Here is a 20,008-nt window from a genome sequence, read left to right as displayed (position 1 = left end):
TTTAAACAGGTCTGAAGCTTTGAGGCATTTGTCTTTGTGTTTTGATGCGCTTGTAATCACATGTTGTGCAGTTCCTTTAATAATACTTCAACTTGCCTTTAACTTTCCCTTTAATAATACTGGATGTGTGCCTACTACTTATTCCATTAATTGAAAACACCTGTGTCTAATTTGGTTATCAAATTAATCTGTAATCATAAAGATTCAAATACTTTGGCCAGTTTTTCAATGACAGAGTTCAGTCTACTCAGTTAAAACAAATATTCAACAAAAAAATCTATTGACCTTTTGGGTTAAGTTATACAACTCAAAAGTTGTTATAATTTAATATACATTCCTGTTTAATTAGTTATTTTTATAAATTAACATGGATATTAATATTATATGTATTGGACGGCCTTAGTCTACAAGAGAAAGCCAAGTTATTAGCCTCAACAAGACTGAAACAAACGCTAAATAAGTGTTAGCTGTGGTAAATATGTTAGTTTTATAACTTTTGCTGCCATCTTGTGGTCATGCTTGTCTGGGAAACTTGTTGCAGCTCATCACAGCTAGCAGGTAGCTACTTTAGCCAGTCAGTAGTATCTGTAGCAGTAGCAGACAAACTCGTGCTCCGTCCACTCACCAATGACACGGACACTTTACCTAAAAATATGCACCTTGTTATTAACTGATATTTGGCGGGCTAGTTGTTAAAATCTCCACCACCGACGCCTCGTGAAGCTATTCCCGACAAAAAAGCGCTGTAACTTAACTCTCGGTGAGTTGCTAAGAAAGGCTTATTAGCTTTCACTTGTAAATTTAGTCAACTAACTTACACGTTAGCTAGTGAAATCTGGATTCATTTGCTAAACTGATTAAAGTTTCAGCTCATCTAGCTAATTGAGGAGAGGAAGTTCGAGTGACACTAAAAAGAAATAATAAACTATAAAGGCCAGATTTGGTTTTATTTCCCTCATTTAAGCCGAGTTGGGTTGTTAGCATTTAGCCTGAATTAGCAAGTAGCGCTAGCTAGCTCACCCATCGGCAGGTAAACTCAGGTAGCTTTTCTTACAGTAACGCGATTAGCAGCTTACTCAATGCAAGAAGTCACTTTTATATGCGATTCTGTTTGGAAAAGGTTCACTTTGAGTTGACAGTGTGTGCCTATCCATAGCACACGCTAACAATAGCTAATGTTGCCCAAACACCAGCGATGTAGTTGGCTATCGTTTAAAATAAGTAGTGGAAGTTAAATACTCCTGTTCAAACATTGTCTTTTTTTTTTTTTTTTTTTTTTTTTTTTTGCGTCAGATTATGCTATTTCTTGCTCTACAATATTATCACTTGTTTATTGGTAGCATTAAAACAGCTTACAGTAATTAAATTATAGCTTCATTAATATTTGTTTAGATTATATTGAGATCAGTCATCCGTTTTTTATTGCAGGCCTTCAGACTAATGTCAGTAGTCACAGTGATTACAAACGGGGTTAACAATAGCAAAATATAACCATTTTCACAAGGATATTTTAAAGTGTGTCTGTATTTATTTTTTCTTTTTAAATTGCTTATATATTAAAGCTGATACTATGCAACCATAGGGGTTTTTGGATGTGGTCAGTCACTCTTTTCTCTGTCTTTAGGCTATGGATCCTGAACGACAGAAACGAAGAGAGGAGATCCAGAAAGCTATGGGTTTTATCCAGTAAGAGCACAAACTCTGCATGGACATCTTCTCCAAAGTACATAGCAGTTGTGTTAAAAAATACTTATATCTTTCCAATTTTCTCCATCAGGTCATCGTTGCCTTTCCCGGAACCAGAGAGTTATGAGGTTTGGATTGATAATTTGTATGCTGCTTTTTAACAGCTTTTATTAGCATCATGCTTGTGCAAAATTATCATTCACATTTTCTGAAGACCAAATTAGGTTCTTCTGTTGCTCAGTAACGAGTTTGATGTACTACATAATATGGCTGTGACGATATGCTTTTGTCCCGATTTGATTACGATTTTTTTGGGTGCCGATTCGATTTCAATTGTGATTCTCAAAATTCTTCAATATTTATTTTTGTAGATTAAAAACCAAAGAAAATTTAAATTAAACTTCTTTTTGATAGTAATTTTTTTTATTTCAGTTAGGAGAAAACAACACAGTAGCCAGACCATCATTCTGCCGCTATAATGCCCAAGAAGACAAGTAAAAAGATCAATAAAACCAATAAAAATGACAAAATTTTTTATAGTGGAGTAATTTGATTTAATTGGAAAAAATAGATTTTTTTTTTCACAAAAAAGATCTATTTTAAAATTGTGAAACAAAAAATCCAAATTTTTGAATTTTTGGATTGGATTTTCCCACCCCTACTACATAATTTAATCTAATCTCTCCTTCCATTACATTATTATGTAACTGTGTTCTTGGCCACTTTACTGTATAGTCTAGAATTATTTTATGCAATCTTGTGTCACTCTTATCTATTCTATATTTCTTCATTTTCCCCCCTTTTCATGTCTGTTTTCAGGCATTTCTGACCCAGTTGGTGTGCAACTTGCTGGATGAAGGGAATTCTTGTTTTCGAGATGGAGACTGGCGCCAAGCGATGCAGCAGTATGGAGAAGGGATCAGCGTTGCTCGCTATGCACAGGCAGAGGCCCTTGTTATTCCCCATGAACTGCTGGAGAGCCTCTACGTTAACAGGGCTGCTGCCTACTACCAGATGGTAAGGGAACAAATACTGAAAGATTTTGACAAAGCTTTTTCTCCAAATATACTAAGAGTAATTGACATGTTTGGCAGCTACTAATGAACTCATTTTAAGAAAGACTTTTTAATTTGGGTGTCAGAGAATGAGAGTTCCCCTTTACTGTGGATAAGCTTCAATTATGTGGTACCAGACATGAGTAAATTAGTCTTAAATATTTGTTTACATATTGTATGTCTAACTTATAAGAAAATGCAGGCAGTTTTCTGCTGGGACCTGACATGCCCTATGTCAGGTCTGTGTATTCCCTGTGTTTTTATTTTAATTATTGATAGCACAGAAATCTTAGCAGAATATAAATTTTAACCTGAAACAGAATAATTAATATCCATTGAACAACTGCAGTGTAATCAAAGCTGAACTGATCATTATGGCATCAGTCATTAGTGATGTCTTCCTGAGGAATAGTCTAACAATAAAATCCTTGAGGTGAGATTATAAACTGTTGCCATGTGGACTTAACAGTAACGTCACACAGTTGGAGCACAAAGTGTCATTTTCTAAAAACATGCTGGTCTGTGTTTGTGCTTTTTCAAAGTTCTGATGACAAATGGTGCTTTCAGACACACGTCGCTCTGGCTCCGGCTCTGTTTCAGAGTTTTAAAACATTTGTTTGTTCTTTTGAACCAGTTGGCATGGTTTAATCAGAACCAATGTAGGCAGATGTAACTGCGCCGAAGTAAACAAAATAACTCAAACTCTTTGGCTTCTTCGATGGTGACTGCTATTTAGGAGCTGAAAAGATTGACATGTAACATCAGCTCCGCTTTTCCCCACATCTTTTTTACTGTCCTAGTTTTCTGATGTGTCATCTAGTGTTCATGTTTAGTTTTTTTGTTTGGCTTTTTTTTTTTTCTGTGGAAATAAGATGATGTGAGCCCAGTTCTTGCCCACTGATAATATCTTGGTATTTTATTCTAGATTAATATTTTAGGTGAAAATGAATGAAAGCTAGCAGTTTTTGCACATCCGAAGCTATAACTAAACTTAATGGTCAGTTCTAATACAAATGATTTGGAGTACTGTTTGTAAACCTCTGGCAACTTCACCAGGAGGAAAAACAATCCCAATTGTTAGCGTCTGTCTTGATTTAATTTAGAAATGTTACGAGCAGCGTTTGTTTCTTCATGTGTTTAATAGTTCTGCTTAGTCAGTAGCAACATTACACTTCAGTGGATATGGTAACTTTAGCTAGTCCAACTATGTTGGACTTGGTCATTTGAGGATCTCACATGGAGCTTCTGACTGTCAATTGTTTGTTGTTTTTTTTGTTTTTTTTTTAATCCAGATTTTCTGTGGCGTTTCTCTGTCTGACTCGTATGCTCTGAAATGGTTGATCTGATGTCTGTTAAAACAAAGACTAGCTTCATACCAGGCCTTCTGCTACTGAAATGGCCTGCAGCATGTTTGGTTGAAACACCTGTGTGAAAAGGAGTGGTTGCTGTTGGTGCTGTGGACCACTCAAGGCAACCATATTGTTTATGAATTCAGTCATCTTGCTTTTAGTTTTACTTTCTCAACCTGTTTTATAGGCTTATGGTATAACAGCAGTCTGAGCCTTTAAGTAACAGATAGAAGCACTTGTACAGCACTATTCTGTTTCATCTAGATGCAGTCTTCTTGATCTGTTTGGGTCTGATTTGTGAAGACATATGTGCTTGTCATTAACTCATCCAAAATATAAGCAGAAATGGAGTCGAGCAAATGCAAAATGGATACATTTTCCTTTTGGGCTTCACTTCTCCAAACTGATGTGACGAATCGTGTCGATAAGAAGCACCTTGCTGCATCTCCTCACTCAAATTTGAAACATGACTTTCAAATGCTGTTCAAGATGTGCAATCTATCCTTTTGCAAAAAAATCAACTCGCATAGTACAGTAAATCTGTCGTGTCATAAGTTGTGGTTTCTTTCATGGCAATGTTGTGTTGCTTGTTTTTGAGCAGTTATTAGTAATAAGACGAGGTTCTTTTTAAGATCAGCTGTTTGATTTCTGTCTGTACTGCTGCTTCTCCTGCGTTCCTGTTTATGCTCCAAAGCCAGTCGGAGCTCTTGCTTTTCACAAAGTCAACGGCGCTTGTTGTGAAAAGATTTTGATGGAGTTTTTAATACACCAACAGCTTGTTACGTCTTGAAAAAAAGAGTCAGATCTGAAGTCTCAATTTTAAATAGTTTTCTTATCCTAGTCAGTCATACATAATATGGCTATTTTATGCATTTCAAAATTGCATTATAAAACCGCTTTTACTCCATTAAAGGGTGTAAACCTTTTTCGCAGTTAAGAATTTGACTTGAAATCATGGGACAAGTGTAAATGTGTCAGTGACCGTTGTGTTCTGCTTTTTTTTTTTTTTTTACTTTAACAAGCATGCACAGACGCAGAGCTTAGAGAAAGCTCATGCAAACTGACCTTAGCTACAGTAAAGTATTTTACATATCATGAGTAATAAACAAAATAACATCCGATGTTGTACAGCCTGACCAATTTCCATTAGTTATTAAACTATTCTGTTAAAAATGTGACTTGGACTCCATTTTTTTTCCCTCTTAATGTTAACTCAAGTTCCTTGTTTTTTGTTTTTCCCTCCTTGTCTGCAGAGGGAGTATGAGCGTGGCGTTCAAGACTGCGACAGCGCACTGTATGTGTCAGAGGGCAGCCGCAGGGCTTTGTTCCGCAAAGCGCTCTGTCTGAGAGAGTTGGGACGACTTAGAGACGCTTACGAATGTGGAACTAAATGTCTCCTCACGGCACCGCATGTATGAATCATTGATGGTCATATTGGTTACCTTGAAAAGGAACGAGACTTTTCTGAAGATGAAGCATGTGCTTTTATAAATGCTCTTGCAGGACAGACAAGTGAGTGACCTGGCCCAGGATCTAGCTAACAAACTGGGCTTGAAGGGGCGCAAAGCCTACGTCAGTCCACAGACAGAGTCCACTTCCACAGAAGGGGAGAGTCATGGGGAGACCACCCCACCTACTGGAGAAGTAGGTGCTGCTGTCTCATGAAAAAGCTTTCAAAACAATGTGATGTGAATCACAGCTAATTGTTTTGTTTTGTTTTTTTTTTTTTTTTAAATAATCTTTAGATGTCCTCCAATGGACTGGAGTCTCTGGGTGACATTGGACCAGGTATCACAAACTTAGTCCTTGAATTGACCTGCTCCCACCTGCACTCCGACATTTCCTTTAATTAACTTGTACTTTTATGTCAGCTGACTTGTCCAATGCGCAGTGCATCCCTGCTCCCCTGGCCACACCCATCCCGGTCAGCGACGATCCAGCAACCACTGTGGTAACCTCGTGCTCTGACCTGTCAGAGAGCCCTAGCCAGGCTCTGTCTCCCATGCAGTTCTCCGTTCCTGTGTCCGAACACATAGAGGAATGCAACAGCGCTTTGAAGGACGAGCTGGACAGCATTTTGGAGTGCATCCCCAAGAAAGTCAGTGAGGTGAATGAAGGACATGGATGAGAATAAATTATCTGCTCAGACCATCGAATGGACTGACATTTTTTTCAGCAAAGGTTGCTTTTATTACTTGTTTATATTTCTGTGTCCCACCTTACAGAGCCCAGTTCAGGGTGCAATCCCCACAAACCTTCCAAACACAGCTGTTGGTCTCCGGCCTCCTTACTCACCCAGCCTTCCAGCCCCGTCGCCCCAACTTTCCCAAGCATTCTTCAGCTCTTCCATCAGTGAAATGCCTCCTTTGGAGCAGTACTCACCACTGCATGACCAGGGCTCCACCCAGGCGCAGGACGCACTGGGAAGTTTTTCTACAGGAGGCTCGGATGTAGACGGGAAGGGAGTCACCGCTGGCGGGCTTGACTCATTGTCGGAGTACACTCTCCCTGGTGAGCTCTGAGTGAAAGATTATTTTTATTTTTGTTTCTTGTTTTGTTATTCAGTAGATTCCATTTAATCCAGTAAATTCAAGTTCAAGTTTATTTATATTGAATTTTTTTTGCAACAGCTGCTCAAAGTGTTGAACAATAAAGGAACAAGCAACAAAAAATCCAGTAAACACTGTTCAGTAAAAAAATAAATAAAATCTGGAATAAAAAAGCGAGAATAAAAGTAAAAATCAAGCACACAAAGAACAAGCTTAGCTTTGATAAAATGTCAGTGCAAAAAAGTGGGTTTTAAGTAGAGACTTAAAACCAGAGACACACGGAGCAGCTCTGATTTGATGGGGAAGGCTGTTTCACAGCGTATGAGCGGCAACAGAGAAAGCTCTGAAACCCCTGGATTTAAGTCTGGCAAATGAGAACTTCAATAAGGGCTGTGAAGAGGACCTCAGAGTCCTGGCTGGTGCATCCTGATGTAGCAATTCTGACAAGTAGGGCGGAGTCAGTAAATTGTTTAAATAGCTGAAAATTTCATCCTCAAAATCAGAGATTTGAAAAGAATCAGAAGATGTCTTATTTCATGGTTCAAACCTTTAGAAATGCTGATTTATTTTCAAGTGACTTGGTGAAATGGGTTTGTCACACAGTATGTACGGGCACCAGTCACTGATTGAAGGCAGATCGAGGGTGTCACTACCACACACAACAAGTGTGCAGTCATATGAAATGCTGATCAGTTGAAAGTAATTTTGAACCAGAAATGGTCCGACAGCAGTACAGTAACAAGTCCAACTACACACACACACACACACTGTCATTGAGAAACAAAATATATTTTTATTTATCTTAGTCATGTTAGCTTGTTCTAGTTCTAACAGTGGGAGCTGCAATGACTGAAAAGCTGCAACATGTGGATGCATGTTTGCACAAATATATGAAAACGCAAAACCATGGAGGACTCTTTTATAAAGACAAACTGGTCACATATTTGATAGGTGTTTTTGATAAGCATGTCACCCATTATCTGAAACCAGCATGAAACAGAATAATTAATGTATATAACGTATAGTCATATTCCTTGTTTTACAGCCATTCATTTTGACCCACTGCAGCGTCTCTGCATGCTGCACAGCCCGAGCACAGCTCTTAGGGAGTTGATTTCATCTCAGATGTGCATCAGCAGCAGACACAGTGAGTCAGCAACATTACAGCATGGCGTCTCACATCAGTGTCCTTGTGTTTTTTTTGTCTCTAGGGGGACGAGCGTGTCACAGCTTCATCCCTGGAATGCGTAACCACAGTAATGCACATGCAGTGAGTATATTGCACACTGTAAAGTCCAAGTTACTTCCCCAGTGTTCCCATTACCATTATGTTAGGGAAACCCCCGCCCTCCTAGGATAACAGTTACTGTTATCCAATATTACCTTGTCCCTGAACTAAGTTGTTCTAAACTATCGGTTTGTTTGTTTAATCAACATACATATACAATCATCAATCAAATATGTATATATGTAGAGTTGCCAGGTAGGTTGTTTACAAATGGTGCAATAAAAATACATGTTTTTCCAGACACTATTAATGATCGTGATTAATTATTGTGATTACAATATTGATCAAAATAATCACGATTATTATTTTGGTCATAATCGTGCCATCTTGCAAAAATTCCTGTTGTCACGGTCATTCACATGCAGGACGATGATGCAATACATCATAGTCATTACGTGGAGATGTCTTTCTGATTAGATCTCTAAAGCGTCTATGGTTATAATTTATTAAGTGCTTTTTCAGTAGCATAAGACAACAATGGTCTTGGACATGTTCAGTGCCTGATATGCAAATGCAATTCTGCTGGTTTATATGCAAAAATAATTCTCATGCTATTTTATGTGGTTGTCTGTGTTGCAACACTGATTATTATTGCTATTATTTCCTATAAGGGCAGCGCTAATATTGGTTTAAAGGGTTAAGTAGTCATTATTCTTCTTTTGTCCTCTCTCTTTCAGAATGGACCAGCAGGAACAAATCTCTCACTGCTGTCCAGAAATCCTCTGGCAGCCACGCACGAGTTTCGGCAGGCATGCCATGCTTGTTACAGCCGAATAGGTTGGTAAAGCTGCTCTTTAGGTTTTGAAAAAGCGAAAAATAGCTAAGAAATAAGTGCAGCATAATTAAATGAAATATAATATATGAAATTAGTCGTTTTAAATGATCTCACTGTGATCTCACTTTTCTTTTTTCCACAGGTCCACGAGTCATGGACTACAAGTATCAGCCAGAGGCAGCTCACCGCTGCAAGAGAGATGTGCTGCTGTGTCGTCTCAAAAACACAGACGATCCCACTTGGAAGAGGATTCGTCCCAGGCCTGCGCGAAATAACTTCCTGGGGGCCTTTGTACTCTGCAAAGGTGTGTTGACAATTTGGACAACATTCATGTGTGTTTCAGTGTTGAAGCTGAAACTAAAACAGGAAACTGTCAAGTAAAGTCAAGTATTTTCTTGGGATTCTTGTTTTGGGTTGTTACAGAGGTACAGGAGCGTCAGGAGTGCCAGTATGGGGAGAACTGTACATTTGCTTACTGCCAGGAGGAGATTGATGTGTGGACGCAGGAGAGGAAGGGCGCGCTTAGCCGGGAGCTGCTGTTTGATCCACTGGGCAGCACCGAGAGACGGGCGCTCAGTGTCACCAGACTGCTGCAGCTCCACATGGGCATGTTTATGTTCCTCTGTGAGGTGAGTCCAAAGCCTAGCAACAACCAATCCTCTCCCAAGTTATGTTATGTTTTTTTTTGTTTGTTTTTTTTTTAGACCTTGAGTTTAGAAATTGCAACACATCTGCATATCTTTTATTTGTAGGAATGTTTTGACAGTAAGCCTCGCATCATCAGTAAACGAAGCAAAGAAAATTTAGCTGTTTGCTCGAACCTTACAGCCCGACATCCATTTGATGATAACAAGTAAGTGACGAAAGGCTTCTAGTCTTGGAAAAGAAGAAATATAAACTGTGCTAGCATTAAAAAGCTGCCCAGTGAAAAGTGAGGTATTGTGTACGTCAGCTCCCGCTCTCTCCTCTAGGTGCCTGGTCCACGTGGTGAGGTCTGCCAATGTGCGTTACAGTAAGATACGACCCCTGCACCCTCTTTGCCAGTTCGATGTTTGTCGCCACGAGGTTCGCTACGGCTGCCAGCGCGAGGACAGCTGCTCGTTTGCACACTCTGTCATCGAGCTCAAGTGTTGGGTTCTGCAGCAGGACACTGGTAGGTAGAACATTACAAACACCTGCATGGCTTAAAGTATTCTGGCACTGTGCCGAATCTCAGTTTTTTAAGCGGGGAGCAATAATAATAATAATAATAATAATAATTAATAATAATAATAAATTTAAAAAAAAAAAAAAAGTGTAATAATAATAAAAAAGTGTAATTTATTGGCCATAATGTAGGGAGACACAGACGCTGAGCATGTTGTGGGGAAAAAAATGGGCAGAGAAATTAGCCTTATGTTGCTGAAGTTAGCTTAAGACTTCTCACATATACAAAAGTAGATTCCACTCCCTTTTTTTTTTTTTTTTTAAAACTTGGACCACATTAAACCAGGTCATTCTGAGATACTACAAGCCTCGGGACGTTCAAATCTGGACTGAAATATTCTGCAGAGCACGTAAATCCATTAACATTTTCTGACTTGCATAAAATGGTGTTCCTGAAGAATATAGGCTCCTTTTATATTTTGTTTTTAAGTGTTCTTGGCATCTAGACTGCATTACCCCAAGTCCTGTTTAATATTCTTGCATACTGAGTGAGTACCTTAGCCGGCTACTACTGGCATGTCTTGGTAGTTTAAATAGCCTTTAAATAGCCTAGTGTTTCTAAATCTGTAATCTGTCTGTCAAGTGCCACTATGGCAGAGAAGTTGTTATGAAACAGGGCAGTGATTTCAAAAGGGGAATTTATCTTTAAATGTTTTGTATTAACCTGGATTTATTTTTACCTCCGCCAAGGAGGTTATGTTTTTACCAGCTTTATCTGTTTATGTTCAGGATAACTCAAAGTTATGGACGGATTTTCATGAAATTTTCAGGAGTTGTTGGAAATGGGAAAAGGAAGAACTGGTTTAATTTTGATGGTGATTCGGATCACCGTTTGGATCCAGGAACTTTTTAAAGGATTTTTTAACATTGTGCTTGGTGGAGGTTTGCCCTCCCTGAGTGCTTTTCTAGTTATTCTTTTTTTTTTTTTTTTACCAAATGTCAATTCAGTCTCTTTCAAAAAGGATGGATGGATGGATGGATGGATAAATCTTCATTGTCTGGTGACAGAAATTCTTTGACTAGCTAATGGGTCCGTGTTTAAAACCTTTAAAAACAAAGCATTCAAATTGACAGGAAAAAGGGTAGAGGAAGTGAAACAAGAGCAACTTATGACTTTTGCCTATTTAATACTATTCAGAATAGTAATGGTAGAGGGAATGATTTTTTTCAGGCCAGTAGCACTGAAAGGAGGTGTGAAGTGGGTGGGAGAGGTCCTGTGTGATCATGGTAGCTTTCCTGGTCACAGAGCAGTTGTATAGTTAAGACAGGTGTTGAGTGAGTTGATTATTTTACCGGCCCGACTGATTACATGGTTGAGCTTTGTTTTGTGTTTGATAGAGAGGTGGCTGAACCAGGAGGAAACATTACAGACCCAGTGATTTTTGACACCACAATAAAAATGTCTTTGCTGGCAAAGCGAGTCCTACGTCTTCTGAGCAGGTGGAGCCGCTTCTGGGCTTTTTTTTTTTTTGTAGACTTTTATAGGTTGTTATTTAAAGGACAGACAGGCGTCTGTTTCAGTCCCAAGATATTTAAAACCTCCAACCTGTTCCACCTGTTGTCTGTAGATGCTGATGGGTGTGAACAGAGGTGATGGAGAGTTGTCTCTGCCCCTAAAGCATAGCTCTTTGGTCTTAGCAGTGTTGAGCTCCGACTGCATGTCAGAGAAGGTTTGGACCGGGCTGCTGGTGCTCAAACAGAGCCTGGGTGTCGGTCAGGTGGGCCACCAGGGCCATGTCATCCTCATGCTTTACAGTTTTGTTCCTCCTCTTCTACAGGTAATGTTGATGTAGGCAGACAAGGGGGCGGGAAAGAAAACACAACCCTGGCGCCGTCCTGGGTTTAAAACTTATATTCCAGATTTAAAACTATAAAAATAAACCTGTTGTATGTCTATGTCTGTCCTTTAAAAAGTTCCCAATCCATAATATCAGTGTGGGGTGGACCTTCAGCTCAGAGAGGCAATGTGGACAGTGTTAACGCAGAAGACAAGTCCATGAGTAAAATCCTACTGAGTGGATGTGCAGAATCCAGTTTTTTGTAGACGCAGTCTGAAAATGTGAGACTTTTATCCTCTACACCACATTTTTCCCTGCAGGCAAACTCAAACGGATCAGTTTTGTCCCACAGCCTATTAGAAAGCTGCTGACACACAACGCTCTCCATTTATTTAAACTATACAGATGTAAAAGCAACTGGCTTGTGATCATTCAGATCCCTTAGATGGGCCTCTTTTAGGCACTGAGATAATGGTGGACTTCTTCCACTGGATGGGGACCGAGCCAGAGTCCAGAAGTCGCTGGAATAGCTTGGTGAGGACTCCACTTAGCTGAGCGGAACACACTGCCTCTCAGCCTGTCAGGATCATAGGCCTTGTGTCGGTTCCCCTTACATAAACATAGATGGTATAGTAAGAGGGGTTGAGGGGTCCAGGCGGTCGGTGTGTTCTGGCTGAAACAAGTGAAAATAATCATCTGCCTTCTGCTAACTGAGTAAAAAATGTATTTGTAAATAAAAAAAATTTAAAGTTTATTTTCAGTGTGTGTTTTGATATTTCATGCAGGCATCACCCATGAAGAGATGGTGCAGGAATCCAAGAGACACTGGCAAAGACTGGAACAAAATTCACAGAAGCAGCAGAAGGTGAGTTTGAACTCTTCTCCACCAACGCAGATCTGGTTTCAAGGCCTGGTGCTATGTTTGTAAATGATATTTACAACATTTTGAGCATATCTTTTACAAGGGATTTAACATCAGTGTTTACTGTCTCCTCCTGGGTTCTGAACAGATGGTTTTTCGTGCTCCTGTAGCCTCAATACCCACCAAACTAAGATGTTTGTTGTTAGATGTGATCTCCCATAAATAAACATGGTATAATACTTGTTCCAATGAAGAATAACTTATTTTCATTTTTTCCAACAAGATGCAGTGGCATTGTTGTTTTAATAACTATAAAATATGAATTGTTAAACATAGAAATAGTGAACATACCGTCATTATGATGCCGTTTTAACAAATGTTTAAATGTGCTTTCAATATTAATGCCTCATGTCTCCATCTCTTTAAGCCTATCCATATTCCCCACTCGAGCAGCAGCGTGCCTCCCGGAGGGCTTGGGGGGATTGGAGGGATGGTCAGCGGAACAGGTGGCGATGGCGTCGGAGCAGGCGGTGTTACTCCTGTGGGGGGTTTTGGAGCAGGCGGAGGAAGGGGGCGCCCCTTAAACTTAAAAATGAAGTTTGTCTGTGGTCAGTGCTGGAGAGAAGGTCAGGTCAACGAGCCTGATAAAAATCTCAAGTACTGCACTGCCAAAGCTCGCCATAGGTAAGGCCTGTCTGAGCGTCTTCTCTCGTGAGCTAAATTTGCCACAGTATGTTTTACCTTTTCAGACTCATCGTTCATAGTTCCTGTTTGAATTCTTGTTAACTTCAGCTGGACAAAGGAGCGAAGGGTCCTGCTTGTGAAATCGTTTGAGAAGAAGAAGTGGGTTGTTGTTCGGCCTCTTCCTTTCTCCCGCTCCTATCCACAGCAATATGATGTAAGTCCTTTCACCCCCTTTCACCCATGTGCTCATGTAACTGATGAACTTAGGAATAGTAATAATTTATGTGGTCATTATGAAAAAGGATTACGTCTGTAATTTAATTGGAAAAACAAAAAAAATATTCTGCAAAGCCATCGTCATGCGTAACCCTTTATCTTATCCCAACCAGATGTGTGTTCATGTGATGAAGCAGAAGAAGTGCCACTACATTGGGAACTGCTCCTTTGCTCACAGCCTTGAGGAGAGGGACGTCTGGACGTACATGAAGAATAACAACCGTAAGCTCCTTGTCCTTGAAAATGAAAATTTCTGGTGTTTGGGGAGAAACCACTTGAGCAGCAGAATTTCAAAGTTTATTGAAAGAATAGCTTGACTGAAGGTTCATTGTATTTAGAAAATTAAAAGAACCACACTTGAGAAGATGAGGAATTTATTTTAGATTAAAAAGTGGATGGCTTTTAGCTGAAGACAATTTATGAAACTTGACCGTTTAGTGTGAAGCTGTGTGAAACACTACAATGTTGATGAGATAATAAAGACTGGGTGTTATAGATCTAACATTGCCAGGGCCATTAAGGAGAGTTGGTATCGGCGCTTTTCTTTAGTATTGTATTTGGATATATGTCAAACATAAAACTTTTTCTGTGGCTGTCAACTTTTGGAAACATTCAGGTCCATGTATGTTTTGCTTTGACTCCTGTACAGATCATATATGACTAAGTATTTTTAACAATAGATTTGGGCTTTCATTAAAAATGATCACCGCTTGCTGGTTATTGCCCTGAAGAGATCTTCTTAACTGAAGATCTTAAGAGTCTTGTGAGGTTTTGTCACCATTATACCACATCCTCAACAACAAAGAAAGCATTTCCAAGATCTGAGGGGTTTGACGGGACAAACTTCAGCTGTAACTTTCCCTTTTATTTAGATGGTGTAATGGTTCAGTGCAGCTGTCTTTTGGGTTGCTGAATTTGTCTCCTTACTTTTGTTTCCTTTAGTGAGAGACATGCAACAGATGTATGAATTGTGGCTACAGCTGACCAATCAAAGCAGACGGCCAGATAATTCAGCTGTGACTCCGCCCCCAGATGATAAGCAGGTCACCATAACAGCAGATTATACAGAAGGCCTGGTAAGTGGTATATAGTAACATTTGAGGTCAGACCCTCTTTGACATGGCAGGTTGTCCACTGATGGCGCTTGCTAAGTATGATAAACACACTGGACTTTTCCTTTGCTGCATTTTGCTTGTGACATATTGGACCATAGCTGCTAAGGCAACTGTGTTAGTTGTTTATCAGTCTGATAACTGATCAGAAAAATCAAACAAATGTAGTTTTGGACTCTTTATTATTGTTTTATTATTGTGTGACTGCATCCCTCTTTGCACATGTTGCTGTGATTGTTCATTTGAGAGATAAAATGTGTTGATTCGCATCATTTCAGGGAGGTCGACATTTATCGGATGCTGATGACCTCTGAGTGTTGCTATGTTACCTAAACGCAGCTGCTCTGTGCTGAGCTGCAGACAGAGATGGGCCTGCCACACCAGCCACAACCAGTCAGTCAGTCGTCCTGCCAGTCTGATGACCTCTAACATCTGGCCACTGACATAGCGGATGGACACAAAAGATGTTAGACTCCCCCACCAACCTCACATGTGTATGCACACAAACATTTACATGCAACACAACAAATCACAGCCACAGTTATGTCAAAGAAAAAGTTTTGTAAGTAAAATCCAAGACTTTGGCTTTAGCTTTTTGTTTTCTGTCATGCTACAAGTGACGCTTTCAGGTTGTTCTCGGGCAGATTTTGCTACAAAACTTCCACATTCAAATATTTTTGCTCTAACCATCCCTAATCACCGGAGTATGTGTGTCCACCAGGGACCTTTGCCGCTTTCTATTCGTATATATATATATATATTAAAAAAAAAAAGTTCCTGGTTCTGTTGAAATGGTTCTTGAGAGGGTGCGCTGGTCGCAGCCTATAAATTTGCTTGGCGATGGCTAAACATTCAATGAAAACTACACACTCTTACACTTAAAAGTGATAATAAAAATGAGATTGCCAGAAATGCCAAGCGCTCAGTGCTTTTCACAGCCATGAAAACTGAAGAAATTATAACACATTGGCAGATGAGGTTCTTGGTGGACACGATTCACTAAGCTCACAACCAAATCCTACTCTCTTTCCTTGGCAGGAAAATATTAAGAGAGTTGCTATGACTTTACGGAGATTGATTTTTGAGCACATTTTGATTTTTTTTCCAAGGGGAGTTGCACTTCCTTGTTATATTGTCTGCCATATTGGTAGAACATTATGAATGTAACGCCTGCTCGGGCCTTTAAAGCAAGGAAATTGGTCGTTTAAAATGTTACTTTTGTGGAATGTATGTAAGTATACTTACTGTACATGCCCAGAAACCTGCTTAACCTTTCAGTTCCCACTCTTTGGTTATGTAATCATTCCAACCGTTCCTGCGCGTTGAGCACAGACACACACATTCACACTTTAATTTAATTGTCACAGCAAATGATGAATCAACGCATGCTTAAGTTTCTTTTCATGTTGCTGAAAGAAGGGGCTGAAGTGATGCTTTAGCTGCAAGAGGAATGAGTGACGTGATTAAATTGCTCAAGGCTTGGAGCTGTTGTTGCCAAAGCAGTCAAGTTATTATTGATAAGAGATTTAAAGTGTCTGTATGCATCTGACAGAGATGTAAAGTTGGTGTGGGAGAGCTGCAGATAAGTGACTGTAGAAGCCTCCGGCTGGTCTTGACAGTAGATAAGTTCAGACCACTTATCCCCATTTAAATGAGTAAATCTGGCCCCGTTTAAACTGAAGCTCATAAGTTGTGCAGAAAGATGAGTTTTGTCATATTTTAAAAACTATGATGAATCGTTTAAAAGCTGTTAAAATGTTGGAAGAATTGATTAAAAGATAACTAAAGATAACGGTTCTATTTTTCTAGGTTATTGTTGGAATAAGTTGGAAAAAATAATTTGAAGGTTTGAGCTGCTCAGTTGAACGCAGGTCAGTATTTCAGCAAAAACCAATTGTTGTATCAAAGCCCTGGGTTTGTCGTGCACCCTCTCCCAAAACATGAACCTTGTCATTGGAGGGGAACCTGCCAGCGTGAGATGGGGAAAAGATTTTGCATCACACATTGTGCCTATTAACACATCAACATGTGACATGAACGCCCATACAAAAATATGCGCACACACACACACTACATGAAAACAGGCAGGATATTTGTTGCCATCTTATTCTAGCCTTTATTGTGGATAGAAACATGATGAAAGTATGTCTATATTCAAATACACACATATTATACATACATATAATATACATACTACTAATAATAAATGATAACTTAGCGGTTAAGCTTAATATATAACCTGAAAACCTGTATTGATAGCAGAACTTCTTGTTATTGAGGTATTGCTATATGACCTGTATCTCTGAACTAGATGACTATAGTGGTTTTTATTTTTCATTTTTTCCTGAAAGATACTTTTTATTTTTGAAGATTTTTCCTTCTATGTGGGTTGTTTCAGACGGGCCTTTTTGATAGGATTTCAGCAGGTGATGTGATTTGAGGGCCGAAAGCACTGAGATTACTGAGAGTGGATGGCAGAGAAGCGGAAATGAAGCATGTCACCCAGTTTGAACTTTTGTCCATTTTTAACTTTCCTTTAAACAGCAGTAGCAGCGAAACTGACTGAAAATGGGAAATTTCCAGCTGGAAGAAGCTGAACTTTTGTGTTTAAATAAAATAAATAAATGTCATCAAACCTCAGCAGGATTTTGTGTGTGTTGATAATGGTCCATCATCTCCAGCAATGTTATGTCTGAAGCTTGCAGCCTTTGAGAAACTATAGGATTGCCTCAGCAGTCTCATGTCAGTTTAAGACAAGCCTAAAATAGACATCACAAGCGTGGCATGTTGGTCAGTTACAGCAGATTTGCATGTTTGCCCTTTGTCTGGAACAGCCCACGTATTAGCTTTGAGGGATTGTATTACTACTTCTCCTAGTATTATGATGAATATTATAACTATAATGATTGCTATCTATTGACTATTTCTATTTCTCTTCTATATGCTATTGATATATGTATGTTAATTGCAATGTATAACTCTCTTTATATATGTATCCATGTATGAATATAATAATTGACAGTAAATATGCTTCTATGTATGGCGCAGTGCACAGCTCTGACTGTACACTGTCTTTCAATTGATTCACCAGGCAAGAAAAGATCTGGGAAAGAAAAACATACATGGAGGCCTATATACTCCCGTATAATGCCTAATTTGGTATATTACACCTATAAGATGATACATACCCCTATTGTATAATCCTGCTTACTATATACAGTATATGATACCTGATACCTATTATAATACTTAGAAATCTTCATAAGGTAATTTAGATAAGAGATGGTGACCCTTTTTGTTCTCTTGCCCCTCCCTGTGGCTGTGGAAAAGTGTGCTGTAGTCAAAAATATATTTGTATATTCAAGGTTTAATTGAACAGCTTGACAGAACGATCTAATCTCAAATGCTCTTTATTTATTTTAGCTTAAATGCAACATTACTGTCAGTCAGCAGGACAAATTGTAAAGGGGAAGCTGTGGCTGAAAAAAGCTGAAACTTTTGTCTGGATAAACATGGTGGATGTAGCTGATGTCTTAAATGCATTCCCATTGTGACAAAAATATTTAACTTGTCTCAATTCCAGCCAGCAATGCTCATCTTGAGGGAAATTGTTAAAGTAAAAATGGATAAATAAAAGGAAGAAAATGCCGAGTATTTGAGGTGAGTCCACTCTGTGTTGGAAAAAGGCCAGAAATGATTATATAACAGACATGCGCAGAGGAATTAAGTGCTGATGCCTGTGTTGCATGTTATAAGTGTGTTGTTAAGGCATGCAAATTGTGACAAAACTCACTGGGAGAGTGTGTGGCAATTTTTCAGATAAAACCAACTGAAACAACCTGAGGATGAAGCGACACTTTTCCAGCCTGATTCATTTGGTACAATTAAATTTCAGACAATAGTGAAGGCCACCATTAAAGAAAATCTGAAGTTGCAGAGCAAATAACTTCAAATCTGGTGACTCAATAGCTATAGATTCTTTATGCCTGATTATTCACACTGAAGTCTTCAGAAGTGGAGGAGAATTTGGCTTTGCGTCTTCCTCTTCTATGCAGAGTCCTTCATTCTGTACATTATGACAAATGCTGGAAACCAATTGAAGCCAGTGAAAACAGTTTGGATGCGAACAGATTTTAAAGCTGGCAATTTTCAGGAAATTTACATTACTGTGAGCTCTGAGTTTTTTGTTTTTTTTTCGCTTCTGCATACTTTGAAAAGGCTTCAGGACATTTCAGTCGTCCTAAAGTTGGCACTAAAAACAATACATTAGATTGGGTTGATAGTTAAGTTTATATATAGACCAAAATTAGCCTTTATTTCCCCCAATGTTTAATCATTCAAAGGTTGTTGTCCTATCAAAAGTAGCTTTTATCTTAACCAAAGTATAATTCAGTTTTGGTTATCTCATTTTTCTGCACTTAAATTAAATTATACGCCTCTGAGCAATAAAACAAGTTTATTCATGTGACATGCCATCGCTTTGGCTTCACATTCCTCTCCCTTTGCAGTTCGTCTCCTTTTACTTGTAGCATCACAGCACACCTACACAGCCACAAAACAAGTTCCCAATGTATCAGTTATCAATAATGTAGAAAGTTATTGATTTTTTGAGTTTCCAATACCTTCAGTTAAGAAACCAGGGTTGTAAGAAGTGGAGGAAACAAGGCCTCTTTTTGTACTGTAATTTACTTTTTGTTTTGGGTTTTTTGTCCTCTTGTCTTTGTTTTCTCTTTTCTCCTCCCTGGTTGGATCTTCATGATCACACAAGTGGACCAAATCTCTTGAAAGCATTTAATAAACTGTTTTAGAAAAAAAAAACAATGTTTCATTTATTGAAACTGATGCAGTTAAGTCTCCCTGAGACCGGCTGTGTAACTTCATGTTGCAGGGTTGAGACAAACAAGTCTAACCGTGTCTGCCTGGAGCCACTGAGCTTTTTCACGTGTTGGCAAGGAACTTATAAAACGTTTATGCACGTGGAAACAGTCCACTGACCTTTTCGGAACCCGCGGCCTGAGATTATATGTGCACTCTGTACCTGACGGGACCTGGCCCACTTGTGCTTTTTTTTTTCTTTCTTCTCCGCATGAATAAGCACACGTGCGCACAAAATCTTAATTAGTCTGGGCTAAGTCACAAGATGCCTGCAGGCACTTTATGCCTGTTTTACTTTAGTCTATGTTGTTTCCTATCTTGTCGTTTTTAAGCATAGTTGTCATGTGTGCGCACGTGCGCTTATACATAATGTCAAATGCCGGTTAACTTTGGAGAATTACCTCCCTTTTGGGTATAGATGCCCTTTAGTTCAACACTAGCATCTTCAAGTTTGTTACTAAATTTTTCTATAGCGCTTAGTTAAGAGAACAAGACTTGTTTTATATCTATTGG

General features: G+C 39.1%; 1 protein-coding gene across 1 annotated transcript; it reads left to right on the top strand.

Annotated features, from left to right (window-relative positions):
- The first annotated feature begins 592 nt into the window (after nucleotides 1-592).
- zc3h7bb (zinc finger CCCH-type containing 7Bb) lies at nucleotides 593-19,387 on the top strand. Its single transcript, XM_079260676.1, has 21 exons — nucleotides 593-760; nucleotides 1,625-1,686; nucleotides 1,778-1,814; nucleotides 2,506-2,703; nucleotides 5,344-5,502; nucleotides 5,594-5,734; nucleotides 5,836-5,878; nucleotides 5,962-6,197; nucleotides 6,316-6,601; nucleotides 7,851-7,909; nucleotides 8,605-8,704; nucleotides 8,845-9,006; nucleotides 9,126-9,331; nucleotides 9,455-9,555; nucleotides 9,674-9,855; nucleotides 12,472-12,551; nucleotides 12,976-13,232; nucleotides 13,341-13,446; nucleotides 13,622-13,730; nucleotides 14,451-14,584; nucleotides 14,899-19,387. Exons 2-21 carry the CDS (start codon nucleotides 1,628-1,630, stop codon nucleotides 14,932-14,934), a joined length of 2,691 nt encoding a protein of 896 aa, XP_079116802.1. The 5' UTR covers nucleotides 593-760; nucleotides 1,625-1,627; the 3' UTR covers nucleotides 14,935-19,387.
- Nucleotides 19,388-20,008: the final 621 nt, after the last annotated feature.

The sequence above is a fragment of the Telmatherina bonti genome (assembly GCF_933228915.1).
Source record: "Telmatherina bonti genome assembly, chromosome: 21".
NCBI classification, from domain to species: Eukaryota; Metazoa; Chordata; class Actinopteri; order Atheriniformes; family Telmatherinidae; genus Telmatherina; species Telmatherina bonti.
This window is presented reverse-complemented; position numbering and strand designations above follow the sequence as displayed.